Source organism: Manihot esculenta, chromosome 6 (assembly GCF_001659605.2).
Source record: "Manihot esculenta cultivar AM560-2 chromosome 6, M.esculenta_v8, whole genome shotgun sequence".
NCBI classification, from domain to species: Eukaryota; Viridiplantae; Streptophyta; class Magnoliopsida; order Malpighiales; family Euphorbiaceae; genus Manihot; species Manihot esculenta.
In genome coordinates this window covers 3,533,504-3,557,958 of record NC_035166.2, presented here as the reverse complement: position 1 = coordinate 3,557,958, position 24,455 = coordinate 3,533,504, and the positions used below count along the sequence as shown (strand labels likewise).

The 24,455-nt window shown below is 27.2% G+C and overlaps 1 protein-coding gene across 2 annotated transcripts; it reads left to right on the top strand.

The window, feature by feature from the left end:
- Positions 1-14,423: 14,423 nt before the first annotated feature.
- On the top strand, positions 14,424-20,488 carry LOC110617291. 2 transcript variants are annotated; one of them, XM_021759990.2, is made up of 6 exons: positions 14,424-14,786; positions 14,904-15,103; positions 15,974-16,077; positions 16,420-16,596; positions 17,314-19,172; positions 19,957-20,488. In XM_021759990.2, exons 2-6 carry the CDS (start codon positions 14,919-14,921, stop codon positions 20,104-20,106), a joined length of 2,475 nt encoding a protein of 824 aa, XP_021615682.1. In that variant the 5' UTR covers positions 14,424-14,786; positions 14,904-14,918; the 3' UTR covers positions 20,107-20,488. The 2 variants fall into 2 exon arrangements, with proteins under 2 accessions (XP_021615682.1, XP_021615683.1); XM_021759991.2 differs by lacking the exon at positions 14,424-14,786 and having other exon boundaries at positions 14,794-15,103.
- Positions 20,489-24,455: the final 3,967 nt, after the last annotated feature.

The following is a 24,455-nucleotide window of genomic DNA, read 5'->3' as shown; positions in this document are numbered from 1 at the left end:
GGGCAGAGTTGAATTACCCTCCTCTCAAAAAGTTGGCTTTTATAGTTCTCATGTCAGCCATGAAGTTACGACCATACTTCGAGTCACACACCATAGAAGTCAGAATCGATTATCCTCTGTGAAAGGTTCAACACATGCTGGAGTTGTCAAGGCGATTGTCCACCTGGGCGGTAATATTGTCGGTCTATGATATCAGATATGTTTCAGGAAGGCCATGAAAGCCTAGATACTAGCCGATTATGTCATGAAAATGACTTCATCGTTAGAATCTTTAGAGTCTTCTAAAACAACCATAGAGGAATGAAAGGTTTGGGCAGATGGAGCTTGCGAGGCTGGGAGTTCAGGAATCGAGATCCTGTTGCAGTCTCAAATCGGTATAAAGTTTTGTTATTCGGCAAAACTTTTCTTCAATGCCACCAACAATGTAGCTGAGTATGAAGCTATAATAATGGCCCAGAGAATCATTAAGGAGTTAGGTATACAAAAATCTATTGTTTTTAGTGACTCACAATTGGTTGTTAATCAATACCAAGGACAATTCAAAGTCCGAAAATCGAATCTCGTCAAATACGTGGAAAAGGTTCAGTCCCTAATGAAGAGGATCAAAGATGGGCAAGGCAGTTGCGAACTTCGTCAAGTAGCTAGAGGCAACAACGAAGAGACGGATCTTCTAGCCAGGATGGCAGTGGAGAGTGAATAGCACTTGACTCAATCATTTCAGTTTGAGAAATTGTATATTCTAATGATAAAAGTAGAAGCGTCTTTCTCCATAGAAGAGGGGGAATCATGGATGATATCCGTATACAAATTTTTGACACAAGATGATCTTTCAGTCGATGAATTATCAGCTAAATAGATAATAAAGAAGTCTTCTAAATATGTATTAATTGATGGTTGGTTGTACAGGAGGTCCTCCATATAGCTATGGCTGCGATGTGTTACAGAGGAGGAAAGCCAAGAAATCCTAAAAGATATCCATGAAGGTGATTGCGTGAGCCATGAAGGAGCTTGGAGAATAGGCCGAAAAGCATTCAGACAAGGGTACTATTGGCCGATGATAATGCAGGAAACAAAGCAACTTGTCTAAAGTGTCGAAGATGCAAAGTACATGCAAACATCCTAAGGATTCCGGGAGAAATGCAAGCAGCTATTGGAAGCCTCTGGCCTTTCTTTCAGTGGGGGATAGACATCCTTGACCCATTTCCCAAGGCATCAGGATCAAGGAAGTTTGTAATCGTGGCAGTAGATCATTTTAGCAAGTGAGTTGAGGTTAAGGTAGTGCAATCCATCACCACCCAACAAGAGAGTTCCTTCGTCAGTAAAAAAATATTCACTCGATTTGGAATACCAAAGATAGTGATCACCGATAATGGAACTCACTTTGCAAGCTCTAGATTTGAAGACTTCTGCAAGAAATGGAAAATTGACTTGAGGTTCAGCTCAGCCTATCACCCTTAGAGCAATGGTTTAACCGAGGTAACAAATAGGATCATCCTACAGGGGCTAAAGAAAAGGCTCAATCAAGCCAAGGGCAACTGGCTCGAGGAATTACCTCATATATTATGGGCATACAGGACCACCCCTAGGACAGTTACAGGAGAAACACTTGTTTCTCTAGTATATGGGGCTGAGGCAGTCATCCCTATGGAAATCCAAGTAAGTAACTTCAGGATACAACACCCAGAGATTTTAGGGAATCCCGAAGCAATGTAATTCAATATGGACCAAGTCGAATTCCTACGAGAAAATACCGCAATCAAAATAGTGGTTATAAAAATAAAATGTCCAGAATATTCAACAGCAAGTGATAAGGAACGATGGGATCGCCTTCCTGAAAAAGATTAAGAAGACAAGAAAAAGGCCACAAGGTGGATTTCACCAGATCATCCAAGCGTTGGTCCCACTAAACAACGCCATAAGGTGAGTTCCGTCGAGTTAGATCACAAGGCCGGTTCTGCCAGACCATCCAAACGTTAATCCCACTAACAAGGCCACAATGCGAGTTCCACCAGGTCAGATCACAAGGCGGGTTTCGTCAGACCATCCGAGTATTGGTCCAACTAAATAAGGCCACAAGGCCATGTCACAAGGCGAGTTCTGTCAGACTAGGTCACAACGAGGTTTCTGTTAGGCCATCCGAGCATTGGTCCCACTAAACAAGATCACAAGGCAGGTTCCGCCAGGCTAGATCACAAGGCGGGTTCCGCCAAGCTAGGCCACAAGACGAGTTCCGATAGACCATTTGGGCCATTAATCAAGTCATTCATACTCGACATCAACGAGGCGGGTATACCAATTCCCAAAAGGCAAATTTATCAATCAAATATTAATGTCGATAAGACGAGTCTTATGACGAAGTATCAAGATGAGTGACCATGTGAAAGTCAACGGGATGACTGTCTCGACCCCAATCCAAGGCAGTCACATAGGATCACCCTTAGTACTTATTTAAACAAAACTATTATGAAGACTTCGTTGTTAGCTATATGCACTATAATCAATCCGTTAGTTATAGTTGGACATTATATTTCATAAATTTTTAAATATTTAATACATTTTTAATAAATGCAATTTTTTATTTTTAATGTTCATTTAATTGAATTTCGAGTAAAGATAAAGTTCATGAGATTACGTTTATAATGTGGTTATAATTGTGAAATTTATATTGCGTTTAAGTAATATTTTTAAATATTCATGGTCAATATTTTTATCATTATTAGACAATAATTAGTACTATTGAGACCGGTACATAATATGATATTTTCTTTTCAGATGAAACAATTGATTTTATAGATCGAGCTATATGAGATATTTAGAATTAATATGTAAATACTTATTTTATAAATAAGTACACTGAACTGATTCATATGAAAAATTACATATGTCTATGGATTACTATAGTTGTGCAAGTCATTCTTTGACTTCAAATCAATAAGTTATCTTATATAGGGACTTGCATATTACTTAGCTCATGAATTATAAATAGAGTGAATCGAGTATAGTAGAAACTATATACGAAGGCGTCTATGTAATTGAGATAGGATTTATCACCCTATTTTATTTAAGAAATGTTTTATTTATTCTCTACTAGTGTTAATTATGAAATTTTTAGGATAAAATTAACAAATTAAATTTAAAACTTCATTCAACAGGTAAATGTCTATTACAATAAAACTAATATAATTTAACAAAATAGACACATTCCATACATTAATTATTAAATCAAAATATTAATAATAAAAAAATATTAATTACACTGAATCACTATTATTAAAACGGTACTCTACTCATAACTGTATTATTTAATAAGATGCTATACACTTACAGATATAATAGATCACATTTTATTTTTATTTTTATTTTTATTTAATAATTAAATTTTTTGTTTTATCTATAAAACCCAATCAAAGCTTCTAAACCCCAATTTACTTTGCTTATGTTCATTATGAAATTGGGCTTAGCAAGCATAGCCACTTGTCTTAGCTTAGCTATGGCTCTCCCAGGCCCCAGTTGAGGCCCTAGAAAACCTAAGCTTAATGCCTTATCAAGTGACACAGGCATTAGCCCCTGAAATTTCTTTATAATTAATTTCAAGTTTCTACAAATTAATTTCCAAATTCATAAATTTATTTGATTGATTTTCTAGCCCTTCCATAAGTCTGTTTAGAAACGTAAATGGGTGAGAGTATTTACAAAAAACACCCTATCTTAATTCACTTAATATAATTAATATTCAAATTCGTTCCGATCCAATTCCAGTAAACTAATCGAATTCATTTCAGACTCAATTATTATTACTGAATAAAATCTTAAACCTTAAATCTTAAATCATATCGAATTCAATCTAGTTACTATAAACACCCTATTTATAATTATATTTAAATTTAAAAATATATAATATTTTTATTATTTAAATAATTTAAAATTAATAAATTATTGCAAATATCATCTAAAATTATTTTAAATATTTATCATCTAAAATTATTGCATGTTAAAATTTTTATTTTGAGTTTAATTAATTTTATTTGGTGATTTATTAATATTTAAAAATATTTAATAAATTTATCTTAAAATTTTGACCAACGTTAATTTTTTATAATAAATCTAAAATTAAATTAAATAATAAACCATTGTCCATAATTAGGTTACATATATATAGGATAATTATTAAAAATTAATAATTTTGATAATATTTAATATTAATTATTACTAATAATTAATTTTATGTATTTATTAATTAATTTATACTATATATATATTAATTATTTAATTAGTTGATAATTTTATTATTTAAAATTTAATTTTTGAAATAGATGATAATTTTATTTTTTTAAATTAGTTTTAGTTAAGAAAATATTAAGGTATATATAATAATATAATAATATTAAATTTTTTAAATAAAAATATACATTAGGTTATAATTTTATTATTTTAAATTAATTTTAGAGTTTATTAAGAAAATAAATTAAGGATCTAAATTAATTAAAATACCATTAAATTAATTTTAAATTAAAAATTATTAAAATAATATGTTTAAATATTAGATATTGATGTTACTGAAATCAAAATGAGAATGTACTCGGAATAAAACTGTACTGTAATTCACTAATTCTATAAGATAAAAAAAAAAGTGAGGTGGTAGTTGAGAAAATGGTGAATGAAGGACTTGAGAGTATTTGTTCAATAGTATTTATTTTTATGATTGTTTTCTATTTATATCGTAAGGAGATGGGAATAAATATAGTATTTTCTGATAATTCAGTAATAATGTAGCCGGCTCGTAAATAAGGGATCTTAATAAGTTAATTGATTGGAAATCATATAATCGCAGGCGTAAAGGGGATTTGCTGGATTATAGCAATAACTTTCTTATAGAGTCTGACCCTGAAATTGAGAGGGTGAGTCTGTATGATCTGAAGCTGATTTGTTTGATCTGAAGACGATCTGTCTTGAGGTCGAGTATTCTTTTCTCTTGGTTTCGAGGCACCATGGTTGTCCGAACCTTCCTTTCTACAGGTAGGTGGGACTGTACATTAGTTTATCAAATTTTTGCTACGTGTCTCTGTCTTACGATGACAGCTCACTATCTATTTTAGATGATTATTGTGTAACATTAGAGATCCCCGCTGGTTTTTATTCTTTAGATTCGAATGTAATAATTTTTTTCATAATCTGGAGCATGTGATTTATTTGTTTAGACTGAACGTATATTGTCTTTGTCCGGACTAAACATATGATGTCCCTTCCCCTGAACTTTAAGTATTTCTTAAATAAATATGAACAACAATTTAAATCAATTTAAAAAATATTAAAATAAAATAATAACATGATAATTATAAACGCAATAATATATGTCTTACCTTCAATAAAATGGTTTGATTTAAGAGAACAATTCAATTTTATTAATTAGTTTGATATAAAAAAAATATTTGATCACTCTAATTTAAAAGGATAATTTAATTTGATTTAATCGATTTAATTTAATTTTGACCTTATATGAATTTTATATCTATAATTTTTTAGATAATGCAAATAAAAAAAATTAATTATATAGATAAAAGTTAGAATGGCATGCATAGATTAATTAGTATATGCATAAAAATCAGTAACATCATTCTTGAAACTTGTAATGATTAGTATATGGGAGAGAATTTTAAAATGTAGACACTATTTTAGAAAAACATTCGTAAGGGTGGAAATATAAATTGAGAAAATTATTATTTAATAAATTTACTGTTTAATTATTTAATTTTAAAAAATATATTAAAATATTTTTAAAGTTTAAAAAAATTTATTAATTAATTTTTTTATTATTTTTAATTATTAAATATTATAAAAAAATTTAAAATATCTCTTTTAAAAACTTAAATAACTAATTATTACTGATTAATAAATTTTTTAAAATGTTAAATATATTTTGATTTATTTTTTAAAATTAAAAAATTAACTATTAATTTTTTTAATATAAAAATTAAATAATAATTTTTTTAATATAAAAATTAAATAATAATTTTTTATATAAAGTTGACTTTTAAAATTATATTTATATTATAAGAAATTGAAACCTAATTAATAAATTTATGGTTTACAATAAATAAATAATATTTTTTTCATAAAAATAATGAAAAAGGAAAAGCTGGAAAAGAAAGGAAACAATGATTAGGAGTGGAAGAGAAGAATCATAGATATTGAATGACATAGAAAACTTGAAAAAGAGGAGAAGGATCAATGCTGTCTGTCTACACGTAAGCCACTGCCAGCTACCCACCTTTCCTGTCTTTTTCATGCTTCCAAATATCCATTGATTCATTTATTTTTATTTTTATTTTTATTTTTATTTTTATTTTTATTTTTATCCAAAATATTCATTAATTAAGGTTTCAAACACTATTTTTTCATAGATAAATAACTTATTTTTTAAGAAAATTATTAATATTTAAAAGAAAAATTATTTTTCATTGTTGATTGATTGATGAATAGTGTACGTTTCTGTCACGTAGGCATAGAAGGTCCAATAATATTATATCATTTTTAAAATTTAAAAATATGTTTCTTTTCTAAAATTATTTTTTATTAAAATTAACTTAATTTTTTATTCAATTAGGATAATATTTTTTATTAACTTATTTATCTAAATATATTATTTTGATTTTAATTTTTTTCTTAATGTAATTTTAGATAAACCTAGATTAAAAATAATATTGAAACTAAAATTAAGATTGAAGTAGAACTAAAATTATAAATTCAAATTTAGTTTTTAGGTATAACAACAATCAAAATCAAACACCTACTAATCACAACCTTCAACTTCAAGTTTTTTTTTTTTTTTCCTTCTTCTATATGTTAATCTTTGGGAATTTATAGAAGGGAATAAATAGTTAAAATTATATGGGCTTGAACGGAAAATTTTGGGTGATAATGCAATAAAAAAATAATTTATGGACTAAAATGAAGATTTTATTGATTCAAAAGTATTACAAAGACATTTGGCTAATGGGACTTATGTTTTTCATACAATCATGGCAAATCACAGTTGTCTATTTGTAGGCTGCATTACCGACCATAGAGAGTCGATTTATATAGATTTATTATTATTTATTTAATTCTAGAATCTTTGCTTGATTAATTAAATAATTTATGATAATTGTACTAGACTACTCTAGACAATTTATTATATTTTTACTGTTTTACAGATTTTTGTAGCTTGAGTATTAATCCTCTTTCTCAAATTAGAAAAATTTTGGACTCCTAAGTAATTTTGAAAGTATATGAATTTTTCTATTGAGATTGTCTTAGCAAAAATATTTATAATTTACTTGTTCGTCTTGCAAAATTACATAGATATTTTTCTTTTATAAATGAGATCTTAAATGAAGTGAATTTCAATTGAATTGAATGCAATAAAAAAAATAAAAAAATAAAAATTTTCAGCAATATAAATCACGTTTAAATGAAAAAAATAATAATAATAAAGAGAAAAATAAATATTTTTTTTATAGTAAAATATGAGATTGTTCGTCTTGGTTGGATTGTCGCAAATCAAAAAAAATTCAAGTGTTCAGTCTTTATCAATATTCAAACAGAATGATAATCGAAAAATCTTAAAACAGTTGTAAGGGATCGAGAAGAAGAGAAGTTTTGAATACCAACTTTACATTTTTTCAATAAATTCTAGAGGCTCCGGAGGCATAAACTCTTATAAAATAATCTTTTATATTAAAAAGCAAGTGTTTTAATATAATAATATTTATTTATTTATTTAACTAATTAAATAAATAAATTACAACAATAGATTCAGAATTTTAATAAATAAATTATATAAATTTTAAATAATTTTAATTAAATCCTTAATTAATTAGATTAAAATTGTAATTTTTTCAAATCATGATTTTATTTCAATGTCGATTTATATCCAATCAAATCATATTTGATTTAATTTCTCATTTTATTTTTTCATGTAATATTTTATATGTGTGATCCATTAAATTTTAAATATGTTGCTAATAAATATAATTAATTAATTAATTAATTTGAAAGTCAAAATATTGTGTAACATGTTAAAACTACTCAAATATTTAAAATATCAAAAATAAACATTAGTCAATTTTATTTCACTTTCTGCAATGATTTTATTATCAATACTAACAGAGAATAAATAAGACATTCCTTAATTTAATTTAGGGTGATGAATTCTATTTTAATTACATAAATATTAATCGAAACAATGTGACCCAAATTGATCCAAATAACTTTGAGATTCACTTTTCGCTTAACTCAAAATGATTAACTCAAGTTATTTAATAGTTTTATGCTTACTATTATATATAATTCGAAATTGCCGTAATCCACCAATGTTGGACGTGTTCCACGTTTAAGCAGGCAGGTAAATCTCACATTATCCCTACTAAATTTGTGACGTTTTTATCGTAACTGAATCGGATATAATTACTAAATCAGGATCGAATTCTCGACATTGTGGTTCGTTAGTATTTCAGTTAGTTTCATCTCATTTCATACGAGTAATTCTTTTTCTGACAAATCTATTACTTCTACATAATTTTTCTGATTAATGACTTTAATATTAATTAAAATGGTCTGAATATATTCCTATAAGTGACACTTTATTATCGCACAACTATTGATAAACATAAAATCCACCAACATAAACAAACAACAAAAGAAAGATAAAAAAACTACTAAAATTAAAGTTTAAACAAAAATTTGATAGACTATTGACACCACCAACCAAACAAAAATCGATAGACTATTAAAACCACCAACCTGTAGGTGGAGGAGCTGATGGCCGAATCGCCTTTCTTTCTTCTCCCTTTGCTTTCACCCTTTCTCTCTTTCTATGTCTCGCCTGCTATTTTTTTAGGGATTTTTTTATTCATCGATAAAAATTTATTTTTTTATTTACACCATTTTATTTTTAATATTTATTAATTATAAATTTTTATTTAAGTTAATTTTTTATTAATATATCATTTACAATTATAAAATATATGAATATAAAAATATTAGTTAAAAAATATATTTTTTTTGAAAACATTATACTTTTAAATCTTATATATGATGTATAATAAATTATTAGTTATGTATATTTTTTTAATAATAAAATAATTAATGCATATTCTATTATTACGTGGCTAATATATTTTCATTATTCGTTTCGACCCAAATTGTATAAGATTTTTTTTTTTTACTTTAATTAGAATATATGTTGATGAACTTTTTGTGTAATGCCATTTTCGGAATAATAAAAATTTAAATTGAAATTATAATTGAGGCTAAAAATATCAAATATTAATTAATTATTTTTTAATAATTCAACAAAAATCAATGAATCTTATAGTTTAGTTCAATGAAAAAAAAAAAAAAAAACTCGCTTATCAATTAGACTAATGTTTGGCTTGACATTACTTTCTTATTTTTTAGTGTGCTCCTGATTAGGAGTAAGTAGTATACGGTTTAAATTGAAAAAATTGATCGAATTGAATTAGTTTAAAAATTCGATTCGATTTTTTATTCATTTCAGTTTGATTTGCTTTTTAATTTTAAAAATTTTAATTATTTTAATTTGATTCGATTTTAATAAAAAAAATTAAAAACAATTGAACTGAATCGATTAATGGTAATATTATTATATTATTTTCAATAATATAGAGATTAGATAATATAAAAATTAAAATATTATAATTAAATTTTAAAATATTAAAAAAATAAAAATTTTATTAAAACTTTAAATCGATCAAACCGAATCGAATCGAACTAAATTAAATTAATTCAATTCAATTTGATTTCGAAATAAAATCGATTCAATTTAATTTTTATAAATATTAAAATTTTAATTTTTAATTAATTTTAAATTCAACTATCCGAATTAATAGAAATATGTAATTTTTTTCTATTTTTTTTATTTTTCTTTTTATGCTTCAATACTTAAGTCAACAAAAGACGGAAGACATATTTATAGCACGTGAATTTTATTTAGTATATAAGTAATGTAATTCCAATTGAATTATACCATGGAATGCACGTGTAACAATGCTTAGATTGATTTAAGCAATTTATACCATATTTTAATAAAACTGCCGGTAAACAGTGCCTATTTATTTAAAATTAAAAATTCTGTAAAAATTTAATTTAATTAATTTTTTAATTTAAATTTTTATTAAAAATAAAAAAATTTTAATTTAAAAAAAAAAAAGCTAATTAGAATCAATTCAATTGATTTTTTTTATTTATTTCAAAAGTGTAGAAAGTAGACAAGATGTCAAGTTCAATTTATACCATATAAATTATTTTTTATTAAGCACGTTAAATATAAGATATTTATAAATATTTTAATTAAATATTAACATTTATAAACTAATTTTCATAAATTAATATTCTTAATTAAAAATTATTATTAATTTAATATGATAACAATCCTTTTAATTTCATCAACTGGGTAATAGTAAAATATTTGCATTTTAAATAATTACTTAAAATAATAATAATAATAAAAAAGCAAATAAATAAAAATAATTAAATTTGTTCTTTAATTATAATTAATACTAATTTTTAAAATTATATTAAACTAGATAAAATTAAAAGTATTGATTATAATTAAAAAATAAAATATTTGATTATTCTATTTATTTTACTTAATAATAATAATAATGTTTTTTTTCCCACCAAAACGTGCCGTATAGGGAGATTGATGACTCGGATGTTACTTTCAGTCGTAGAAGTTTACCGGCAAACCACGTCCATGCCACGTCACAACTCTGGATATGCCCAGAATATTTTCACGTCAGTTTTCAATTATACTCCTCGATTTCACTTATTTCCACATTTGTCCCACAAGTTATTTCTAATTGTTGTTTCACCCACAATAAATAAAATAGCATTACTTACTTCTCCACTTCTTTCCATGTTTGTCTTTTTCTTTTTATTCACAAGAGCAAATTACTTTTTTTTAAAAAAAAAAAAATAATATTCAAATCCGTCAAACTCTTCTTGGCCTCACAACTCTTTCAATTAAAAACAAAAAAGTAGACCGACTATTATAAGTTACGACATATCGTATTCATAAAGTGTAAAAAACCAAAGTTGGTGTCGAAGTTTGAAAATCCCTAATTTGGGCGGTTAAAATTTTTTAGAAATAAGTATTTTTATTAATTAATTAAACACTTATATTTTTAATAAAAGTTATTTTTTAATAATAAAATATTATTTTTTATTAAATAAATATGAAAATTTTAATATTTTGATTAATAAAAATATTAAAAAATACATAAAAATAATAAATCATTTTTAAAATTATTTTTTATTAATTAAATTTTTAAATATTTTAAATATTAAAAAATATAAAAAATATTTTTTAAAAAATATAAAAAATATTTTTCATAAAATATAATACTATGGAACCAAAAAATAGAATTTAGCTGTGTAAGTTTAAATGGAGAAAAAGATATTTTTTTTTTTTATCATTTTTTTTCTTTTGTCTGCTAGTGACGTCTAACCATTTTTCTGCTACGGTGTTACCTGTATTTGTCAATTAGATCCATACGTGTATGTTTGGATGGAGAAAAAGACAGTTTCTCTCATTTCATCATTTTTTCTTTTATCCGCTAATGACGTCTAACCACTTTTCTACTACAGTATTATCTGTTTCTGTCAATCAGATCTGTATATACGGATGTATCAGAAATTCTCTCTACGTTAAACGGCCATTTAATTCTCCCAACGTACATGCGAACAGGGCTGCGAAGTGATTTGATTGCTCTCCTTCCTTTTGTCAAAACTTCATTCAAATGGACTTGCGTGTGAGATCTGTTCAGCCTGATGTCCCTGACCGAGCTGAGACGCGCGATATTGAGCTAATTCACCTTGAAAAAGGCCTAACAGGTCTTGAGTCTGTATTTTTTTTGAAAGCCTGACCTTGTCCCATGTATTGAGAATTCAGTGGTAATCAAAATAAATGAAATTGTAAGCGTATTCCATGGGTATAATATTTCATTTGCTTATTTATTTAAATTCATGATTTTAAAGTAGTAAAAAAAGTATTTATGTAATTTATTTCAATTAACGTAAATGGGAATTTAATTATTGTTAATTTTAATGATAATTTAAATTTAAAATGTAAATTGTATTAAAATTTATATGATGTAAATGAATTCTTGGGTTTTATTTTAAAATTTATTGGAAAAAAATAATTATATAATTAAAAGATGCATACTATACCATTTTTTGTTTTTATGGAGATGTTGAAATTGATTAGGTGGCATGCAGCAAAGAGTCCACTGAAAGAGAATATGCTTTTGTGTAGTGGATGGTTCCTTCTTCTATCATTCTCCATACTATTGCTCTCAATAATTCCACTCTACCACTTCAACTCTCTATTATTATTTCTTTTTATTATTATTATTATTATTATTTTATATTTTTTTCCTTAATATTACTTATAAATTAGTGTAAAATCAATTCATTTGATCAACAGATAAGAACAGAATAAGAACTATAAAAACAAATATTCAATTGAGATTTAAAATAAAAAATGAATTTCTAATGTAAAAATATGTAATTTATTATTTTTATAGTTTCATCTAAAATTAAATTTTATTTACACTGAATATTTACTCTGTAACGGCCAGCTGGCTGTTTGTGAAATTATAACAGCTCAAATTATTTGGGTCAGTTTGGCCCGGCTGTTCATACGCTGTTAATATAAATAAAATTTAAAGCATTAAATAATTTATTTCCATACTTATAATTATTTTTTTATTTTAATAAAATAAATATAATCTTAATACAGTTTTCAAAGTCATACAAATACTTTAATTACAAAAAAAAAAAAAATCATTTAACCTATTTATATTTTAGGATTATTTATATGAAAATTTTAAAACTTTTAATTATTTTATAAATTAATTTAAAATATTAAAATTAATAAAATTATCTAAAATTATATATTTTATTGTAATTATATTTAAATATAAAACTTGAATCAGAAAAAAGTATATTTTGTTAACGTGCCAAAATATTAGTAGATTTTTTTATTATGCTCATATCTATATAAATAAATACTATTATATAAAAATTTAAAATTTTATGTTATTTTTAATTTAATTTAAATTTTTAAAAATTAGTGTAATTTAATTGAAATTTATATATATATTTTTATATCATTTTGAATTAATATAAAAAATTATAACTTTAATTTCTTTCTATTTACTATTATTTTTAATAAAAATTACAAACAGATTTTATATTTATTAATTTCTTATTTTTTAAATATTTTATCAGTATCTATCACAATAAATTTTTCTATATTCATTATAAAAAATTATGTTAATATAATAAAAAAATAAAAATTATAAGATTGTCTACAGTTCTATTAATTTTTTATCATTTTTTAATAATATATATCATTGATAAAAGGCACAAGTACAAATATTAATTAAAAATAGATATAATTAAAATCTAAAAAAATTAATATAATTATAATTAAAGAATAAAAAATTATATTATAATTTTTTGCATTAAATAAATGAAAATAAAGTATAATAATATAGTTTTAAAAATATAATAGTGAAATATAATAAATTTAAAAATTTTAAATTAAATTATAAAATAACTAAAAATTTAAATTTTTTATATAAATTATGTGATATATAAATATAATAAAATAATTTATATCGTATTTCTATATCAGCAAAATACACTTTTCTAAAACTTAGATATATTTATAATAAAATTTATAATTTTAAATAATTTTATTAATTTTTAAAATTTTAAATTAAATTATAAAATAATAAAACATTTTGAATTTTTCATATAGCCTATATTTTAATTCAAATATATCTTTCGTTGACCAAATCCAAACATTTTAAGCTTTTTTTTTTTCAGAAAAAACTATTTTACTGAAAATTGAAGCATTTAGATTTAACATGCAAATAAGAGAAAACGTTTAGATTTTTTTTTTTTGAATTATACATGAAATATTATATTATTATTTTATTTATTAATAAGATTTTCAATTAAAATTATAATATACTCTACACTCACAAAAATCACAATAAATTAATACAAATTATTTTTATTATTAATAATTTTTTTTAAAAAATAAAAGAATAGTTTGACTTATTGCTTAATATATTCTAAATTTTATTGATGGAGTTATTAATTTTTATTTAATTTTATTTATTTATAAAAAATTAGAGTATAATTAGTAAAATTTATAGTGCAAACAGTATTTTTTAAAATAATAATAATAATATTAATTTATATTTAATTATTATAATTTTATAAATTTAAGTGTTAATTTCAATTAATATTAATATAGAGATAGGGATGTTAACAGAATAAACCATATTGTTATTAAGTGTAATTAACTACAATTAACAAAACAACAGCTTAACAACTCTGCTTCTGTTCTTGAAATACATGTAATTCCCAAGCAATATTCACAACTGCCAGCCAAAAGGCCAATCCCTCTTCTTTTTATCTTTTCTACAAAACAAATTTGTTATTTGCCTCCTATTTTTCTTCATTTTTTTTCAATGTCCTTTACCAGCAATGATTGATTTATACCCATCTATGTACACATCTTCTTCATCTTATCTTCTTAGGTGGAAGACCCAAGTCTCTCAATTTTATTTATTTTTCTCTTTCTTTTTTCCTGTCATTTTCTAAGTGATTTCACTTTCTCCCCACTAATTCTTGTTTCTTCTTCTGGGTTCTTCTCAATTTAATCTTTTGTCTGAGCTGTATATATTCTTATTCTTAAACTTATTCATGTGAGTAATTTATTTCTTCTGCTGTATCAGTGCTGATTCTTTTTCCAAGATGTGTTGATTGTGCTGTAATTTCTGGGTTTTGATTTTTTTTTTTTCAATTTATGGGTTTTTGTACAGAATTAGCTCATATTTATGTCTCCAGCTGCAATTGAGCGTCCAATGCTGGAATCGGCATGTTCAATATCCAGTGACGGGAGTCGGCGTCGTTTTGGTAATCTCAGAGGGGTTCAATGGCGTATAGATCTTGGGATTCTGCCTTCTTCCTCTTCTTCTACGATTGATGAACTTCGCAGAGTCGCTGCCGATTCTCGTAGGAGGTAACTTTCTTTTATTTAGCTTATTGTTATTTTTCCTTTTCGGGTCAAAAGAAAAAAAAAAAAAGGAAAATAAATCTTGTCATTTAAGCATGTTTGATTCTAGAATTTTGTAGTTAATTACATCAGAATTTCCTTTTTATTTTTATAAATTGGTAACTTCCTGAGGAATTGTTGGTTTCTGTGTTTATTTCAGTTCAAATTCATTTTTCCTTTTTCTTTTTGTTCAAAAAATACTTTTTTGGATGATTTCCTAACTGATTTTTCAATAAGCATTTTCCAGGGTTATATACATAGAATCAGATGGGGACTTTGATGCTGATAAGATAAGCTTCCCAGGACAGGAACTATATATATATAATTTTCATTCATTTATTTATTTTTTTGGAGTGCGGTGGACATACTTAGGGCATTTACTAATCAAAATTAAGATATCTTTAAGATTGGTGCCTTTGAATCTCCATCAAGTAACTCTTTGGTGGTGATAGCTTATTTTGACAATTATGCTTATATAAAAGTTTCATCAACTCTTACAGATACAGACTTATCTGAGTTTTTATTATTTTTTTTGAGTTCCCAATAGAATGGAGATTTGGGCTCCAATACTAAATATGTTCTAGTTTTCAGATATTTTGGGATATTATTGTTTTGAAAATTCGCTCTAACTACTGAAATGTTGATACATGACATTGAATATTTTGATAATGCTCTTTTTTAATTGGGATCAGATTGTAAATTAATGGGAAAACTGAAATCTAGGTGTTCTGTTTCAAAACTTTTAGTTTGCACCTTACATGAGTAGCATAATGACTTTGAATACTCAAAACATTTTAACTTGTTTTCTTATGTGCAACTCATCTCGTGTTTTGTCAGATATGCTCGTTTAAGAAGGCGCCTGTTGGTTGATCCACATTTGCCAAAGGATGGAAGTAATTCCCCTAACCCTGCTATAGACAATCCATTGTCACAAAACCCAGGTAAAGCATCTTTGTATTTGTACAACCCAGAATTTTTAATCGCATTTCCAGTATACCTGCTATGGGAACTGTCTGTATACTGTTCTTGCATTATTGGTCTATGCTTTTCCATAGCTTTTTTGTCATGCTATTTTTTTATTGTGGGCTGCATTGGGTTTTGCTTTGTGTGAAATGTGTTTCTCTGTGAAAAGTATCTATTATTTTCTTGTAGGGAATAAATATCCCAATTGCCAATGTCGTGCATTTTTTAAACTCTTAATCTAGTTCTTTCTAGTTGTTCTATCTTTGAAGTGAATGGTGCAATCAGTACTTTATTTTGACTGTTGCAATTCTTAATTGCAGATAGTACCTGGGGACGATTCTTTCGGAATGCTGAACTAGAAAAAACAGTTGACCAGGATTTAACGCGTTTATATCCTGAACATGGGAACTATTTCCAGTCTCCTGGATGTCAGGGAATGTTAAGAAGAATTTTATTGTTTTGGTGCCTTAGACATCCTGAGTATGGTTATAGACAAGGTAAATTGCATGTTCATGTGAAATCAATCAATATTACTTTCTTTAATTGTACCTGTAAATGGACAACTAAAATGTAATGATTTGGTGTATTGGCATTTGACTTTTATATCATTTGCTCTTTCTACAATGCTCTATTACAAACTTCAGGTGTACAGTGTACAAAATTATACGTGGGCTGCTATTATTGCCACCATTCTTTATTTGTGTGATAAGAAAATGCGCAAAGGTTTCTAATTCTATGAATTGCGCCAATTCCAATTTTAACTTACCCGTCTGTTTTTGTCTAAATGGAAGATGTGGGGGGGGGGGGTGTTGACCCATCTAGGAATTTCTTACACACGTAGTGAATGCAGTGCTGATGTTCCTCTCCAAGTATATAACAATGCTGTCTAGTATGAAAAAAGAACTTAAGCTTTTGTTTGCATATACTTGTGTTGATTTGTATAGAAAGGTAACCAACTGAAATGCAATATTCTTCTGCTAGATTTTAACAGAAATCTGGTAATGGTTGGCATGGAAATGAGTAAAGCATGAACAGATCTTACTTTCCTCTTGTGAGTGACTTTAAATGGTCAAATTCACCAAAATTTTCTGTATAAAACCAATATTCTACCATTGATCTGTAAACTTGTTGAAATATTGATTTAGGAAGACATCATATGATAGTTGTTGGAGGGAAATTTAATGTTTCTTTTTTCCTTGTGGTTTTCTTTTTAGGAATGCATGAACTTTTGGCTCCCTTACTATATGTTCTTCATGTTGATGTGGAGCGACTCACGGAAGTGCGGAAGCAGTATGAGGACCATTTTGCCGACAAATTTGATGGTGTACCATTTCAAGAGAATGATCTTATGTACAACTTTGATTTCAAAAAGTATTTAGATTCCATGGAAGATGAGATTGGTTCTCATGGTAGTGCCACCAAAGTTGGGAGTCTTGTTGAGCTTGATCCTGAGATACAAACCATTATATTACTAAGTGATGCTTATGGGATTGAAGGTGAATTGGGAACTGTTTTGTCTGAGAAATTTATGGAACATGATGCCTATTGTATGTTTGATGCTTTGATGAATGGGGCTTATGGTGCAGTTGCCATGGCAGACTTTTTCTCTCCATCCCCTGTAGGTGGGTCTCATTCTGGGTTACCTCCTGTTATTGAAGCTTCGGCTGCATTGTACCATTTGCTGTCTGTCGTTGATTCATCTTTACACAGCCACCTTGTTGAGCTTGGTGTTGAACCACAGTACTTTGCACTTCGCTGGTTGCGGGTTTTATTTGGACGAGAATTTTCGCTTCAAAACCTCTTATTAATATGGGATGAAATATTTTTAGCAGATAAAAACAAATTAGAGAAAGGTGCAGAAGATGATGTTAGCTCCACTTTTAGTATTTTTAGTTCACCACAGGGAGCACTGATATCATCCTTTGCAGTTTCTATGATACTTTATTTGAGATCTTCACTGCTTTCCACTGAAAATGCTACTACCTGTCTCCAGAGACTATTGAATTTTCCAGAGAATATAGATCTGAGAAGACTTATAGATAAGGCAAAATCTTTACAGGCTCTTGCAATGGGGCCTAGTATTTCTTCCTTCTCTACTCCTTTTGGTGGGGCTTATAACGACAGTAAGTCAATGGTGGTGAGAGGTCATTCTCTTTCACTTGATTCTATTTCTCCAAGAACTCCTCTAAGCATGGTGCCTGACAGCTATTGGGAAGAGAAGTGGAGAGTTTTGCACAAAGCAGAAGAACAAAGGGATGGTAGTTCAGGAAAACAAAATTCAACCCCCAAAAAAGGATGGACAGAAAAAGTAAGATCGAGTATATCTAGAGCAGTATCTGACCCATCTCCAGCAAAAGTTGGTTGTGGCAAGGACCGCAAGCCATTTGTTAGGCGCCGTTTGCTTGAAGATTTATCTCGTGAACTTGGCTTGGATGAAGATACTGAGAAAGTAGGCTGCAATGAAGTTCCAGGCCAAAAGGACCATATCTGTGCAGCAGTTGGGTTGGAGGATGAAGGTGGTCTAAATAAGGACTTCACTTGTACAGCTGAGGAGAGATGTCCTAGTGGAAATGCTGGCAGTGAGGAAAACTCATCCGTATGCTCAGACCCCTCTAGCCCTTCCAGTGGTGCTAACAATCGTGAAAATGACTTGGAGAAAAGTAGTGTTGCCTCAAATTTGTCGATTGATGAAACAGATGATCATCCTGAGTATAACCAGGAAGATGCAACACTTCCTGTGTCCCATCTCCCTAGTGATGCCACTCTAAATTCTGGGAGTAACAATGAAGCAACGGAAAAGTCTATGACTAAGGAGCGGAAACTTCTTTCGGGTAAATTCCAGTGGTTTTGGAAGTTTGGTCGGAGTAATGCTGGCCAGGAGAAATGTGAACAAGGAAGTGGAGCGCCTGATGCTACAAAATCTGCCAATGCTGCTGGTAATCAGAGCAATACAATATGCTCTTCTGTTGATGGACCATGCAATTCTTGCACTAGTGCAAAAGGAGATGTTGCGGACCAGAATATGATGGGTACTTTGAGGAATCTTGGCCACTCAATGCTAGAACATATTCAGGTGATATTATTGATTTTTGTTTCTCTCAGAGTTGTTTCCTTATAAGTTTGAAGCATAGGTGCTGCTTTAAGAGGATACTTAGAAGGGTGAAATTCATTAAAATATGAAAATAAACTGTGTGTGATTTATTTTCAGGAAATTTTGATCGGAGACTTTATATATTTTTTCCTTGAATAAGCTTTAATATATTTAATCTGCTTTTGTCATGGGTGTAATAGTAGTTCATGGTAACACAATAGAAATCGTTATGGAACTAATAGGGTTAGTTTGCTAGTTTTTATTTTCACTTTCTATTCTTATATATCATAGACAATAGACAACCGACAACCAATATGGATTTATAAAATTTTGGTCTTTTCCAATTTCATTTTGTAGAGAAAGAATTCAAATATATACTTGCAAAATAATGCAAGATTTCTACTTTTTATTAAAATGAAAATTTTTTAAATGAAAAGAATTTAACTTTTTCATTCCAATCAAGAAAACTTTTTAAAAAAATTAATTAAATTGAATTTTTGCGAAATTCTTTATTTCAGGGGTTTGAGATTCATTGTTTCTAGAAAGGAGGAGAGGATGTCCTAGGAGTTTCCTTTGAATTGTTATAGATATTCCTTTAACCAATGAGTTTTAGATCAATAGTATTGGAGTTATCTCCAGGAGTATAAAGTCTTGAGTTTAAGTCTTAATCAAAGCCAATTATACCCAAACAAGAAAAAGTAATAACGTTCCATATAAATTTTATTCATAGCATACGCTGACATTTTGTTGATCATATGTCTTGCAGGTTATAGAGTCTGTTTTCCAGCAAGATCGGGGTCAGGTGGGGTCATTGGAAAATTTGTCTAAAAATGCTCTAGTTGGCAAAGGACAAGTTACAGCTATAACGGCTCTTAAGGAGCTTCGGAAAATCAGCAATCTTCTATCTGAAATGTGATTTTGAGCTTCATTTATATATATACCTGTATATATTTTTTGTAATTACTATTCTTTTAGTGCACAATAAAGCGAGTTTCGGTCTTCTCTTCTATCCTTCTGAGAAATCCAAATTTTTGTATCATAAAGCGAGCTTCTGGTCTTTACCAAGATTCAAACTCCATACTTGTAAGGTATGAAAACGACTCTGCTACTATTGAGCAAAAGATCATTGGTCGTGCTTTGTTGTTTTTATTGGCTTGATCATCAACATTTGCCAATGCTATATAGTTTCTGTAGTAGATATTTGTATGCAGAATGTAATATGTAGGATGCTTATATCTATGTGTAGTTACAGACTTTTGTTATGATCTTTAATTGAATGGCTGATGCCTTTCGCACTAGCTTCCTATGGTGGTAATGTGATGTGCAAAGAATTCATGTAAATCACAAACTTTTTTTATTATTTATCATAAAAATTAAGCTGGCGAATGTCTAGGTTGGAGAAATTTACTTTATTTCGATTTATTTGATTTTTGTTTGAAATAGGAATTGGGGATTAGGAGAGTAAAACTTGAAATTTCTTAGATTTATTCAGATGCATTTATCAATATCTGATATACTTACCACCAAGTTAAGCCTGTGAGTGCCGATTTATTTGATCTTTAATGATAGTTTATTAATAAATTTAACATATTTACCTTTAAGTTTTTTGTGGGATTGGATGAAGCATTATGATAGTGAAAGAGGCAAAGATTCCAAGCAAAGTCAAAATCTTTTACACAAAGGGCAATGTGTGAAAGATGGCTCTTTAAGGGTGATGGGTGTTTTGACTTTTGTGATCATGCATCATTAGCCTTAAAGTCATTTTCTTCTTGTGTAGTGGAGTAAGTGCAAGAGGTAAACAATTGTGTGAAGAGAAAATTCTAGAGAGAATTAATTGACTCTTTTATGTATGAATGGATGTGATTTTTGATAAAAAGAGATTTGGGTTTACAGTTTTCAAACACAATATTGGTAGCTTTGTATGTTTAATATTTATCAGGCTGAATGCATCATCTATCTCTTTACTTTTGTACAAAAAAGTTAGTTTTTACTTTATTTTTTTTTAGTTAACAATAACACATCATCGTTGACTTTTCATTATAATTGAAAAGGGTGAGTAATATTCGGTTTAAATTGAATAAATTGATCGAATCAAACTAATTTAGAAATTCGATTTGGTTTGATAAATTCGATTATTTTGATTCAGTTTTGATCAGAAAAAATCAATAAAATTGAACCGAATCGATTAGTGATAATAATATATTATTTTTTATAATATTAAAAGATTAGATCATACATAAAATTTAAATACTTCAAATAAATATTAAAATACTAAATATAAGGTGTTTATTAAAAAGTCAAATGGATCAAATCAATTTAATTCAAATTAATTTATATTTCAAATCAATTTAGTTTGATTTTCACAAACACTAAATTTTAGTTTTTGATTTATTCAGTATCTATAGAACGCTCCTCTAATTATAGAAGGTAAGATATGAGTTATATGCGGTTTAATTTTTTTATTACATTTTTGTAGCATGCCAAATATTAAATGTTGACTATGAAAAAGCTTAGAATATCAATTGATTTTTTTTTATAAAAATTAAAAAAGTAAAAAAAGAAATATCAATTGACTTTTTGTAACAAAGTCACATACTACTCATTTATTTAGTGATAGTTTTGGTGGCATTAGCCTAAAGTCATTTTCTACTTATATAGTGGAGCAAGTGCAAGAGAAATAGTTGAAAATTGTGTATAGAGAAAAATTCAAGAGAGAAAATTGAGCAACCCTTTTATGTATAAATGGATGTCACTTTGAGTACAAAATAGATTTATGCTTGATATTATTATGTTTTTAGTATAAACCATTTGTTGTTTAAAATTCATTAGTTAGTCTAATCCAGGGCACTCTCTCCTAAGGTATTCCGTACGTAGAATTTGAATTCAAAATCTCTGATTAAAAGAAAATGGACTTACACCATTTCATCTCAGTTGTTGAAGTAAAAAATATTAATTAATATTAAAATTTTATTACAAACAATATAAAGATTAATATTATAAATTTAAGGTAACAAATATATGATTATTGCATGGTGCTACTATAAGATTGTATTGCAAAGATAATTTTTAATAATAATAAATCTTAATTTTTTACTCATAAATTTTTTTATTGTTAATTTTGATATTTATTGTAGTGTGTATATCTCAGCCTCTTTATTTTACATAAAAATTAGTTGTTACTTTGATTTTCTTTATTTTTAAACATAAATATAGATAAGAAGAGTTTTACATTTACTTAAATGTCTAGATTTTTTTTTTTTATAATTTAGTTCGGACGGATATATGTTGAAATACGTTGAATGTCTAATGGATATTAAAATTAATAAAATTTGAAATTTACATATATTTAAATTTTTCAAAATTTTAAATTTAAAGTCCATAAAAATTAATAATTTTATCGTGTCATTATATATAAATATTTTGTAGTCTATTATATCTCTGCTCTTGAAGAATTAACATCGGTGATTTCATCTTGGAGCTCATCAATATCATATATATGTCTATGCTGAAATGGTTGTACACTCGCCATTTGCTTTCTAATTTTAGGTTATTTCTATAGGAATTTTGTTGTACTAAAATATAAGGATCATTTTGATACAAACATCTAATGATCTTGATATTATGTTTCCTTCCTTCTTAATTTCTGTTTTTTTTTTCTCTCAAGTCAAACCAGCTGCATTTGAAAAGAATTATGTGATTATCATCAATATAATCCAACCGAATAATTTCAAGGATCTCTCCATAAAAAATCATTAGTCTCACTATTTTGACTTATATGATGATAATCACATTCTTTAATAAGGAAGTGTTCACTATTCACAATACAACCCGTATACTTTTTAATATATCTATAGGCTCACATAATAATGAATAGAGAGTACCAATGGATTTTGATCTTTTTTCGACTTGTGAGTATGCCATTTAAAAATGAAGATATTAAAAAATAATCATTTTGTCATTTCACATAAATAGGAGATCAAACACATGCATAATTACATGCTTACATGTCTTTTGAACCATGATAGAAATTGCTCTCTATGTCTTTGTTCTATATCTTGACAACTTTGTGAATGTCATTTCATCTTATGTTGACTAAAACAAAGACATTTGATATTATACTTATTCAAGATAAGGTTTCACTTCCTTCACAATTTTGCAAAACATACCATTGTACCATATATTGAACTCTTCATTTGACAACTCAACAAATCTTGTGACACCAAAAAGGTGATAATTTTGTGAGAATCTTGATAATCCACTAGAACGGAGTGTAATAGTTTCTCTCATCTCAACTAAGTTTTCTTAATATCATGCAAATACAAAACAAAAGTTTAAATACTCGTTTGCAATATATACTTCTGCGATCGAACCTTTTGGATGAATCTTATTTCGAACTCTTTGTTTTAACTCACATAATGATCTACCATACAAGTGATTGAATTACGAGAATGATTTTTGTGATAAACAATTAGGAATAGTTAACGATTATATTATCTTTCAATAGGATACATCCACCTAAATTGAACTGGTCTACTGAGCAATGCTTCGTTGGGTAAGTGAACAGTTAAATGAACCATGATATTAAAAAAAGCATGCGAATAGATCATTTATAGTTTACATAATATGATTATGATATCATCTTGCAATTTCTTCACTACCTCTCTGTTTAACTTTTTACAATATAACTATTGGAAAAAGACACTCAACTCAAACAATAAATTAGATATCTCTTTATTTAAGCATCCACATACTCCAACTGATAATAATCATTGCAAAAGAACATGACAATTATGACTTTTCAATCTCGATATCTTTTCACTTGAATTAACATAAAGAGAGATATTAGAAGTATACCATCCGGAAATCTGATAGACTTTAAAAATTACATACATTTGTCGTTCTATCTTCATCACGTAACATGCAGTTAGCATCATGTATTTTCCATTATTTCTCTCTACACGAAACTCTTTCTATATACCCAAATCTTTCATTGCTTTGATAGTATCTTTTGTCTTTCCTTCAATAGTCATAAAGGTCTCTAATATACTCTCACATATATTCTTCTCAATAGTTCTAAGGAGCAAATATTATGATTTTCTTTCAAAAAAATTTATATCATAATTAATAGATTGTGCAAATGTAATAAAACTCATTTTCAAATAGATTATATATTCACATGTGAAGATACAATCGTATCTTAGTACTATATAAAACAACTTTAACAAATATGTATTCAAATCATGTAGAAATAATTGCAATGCATTT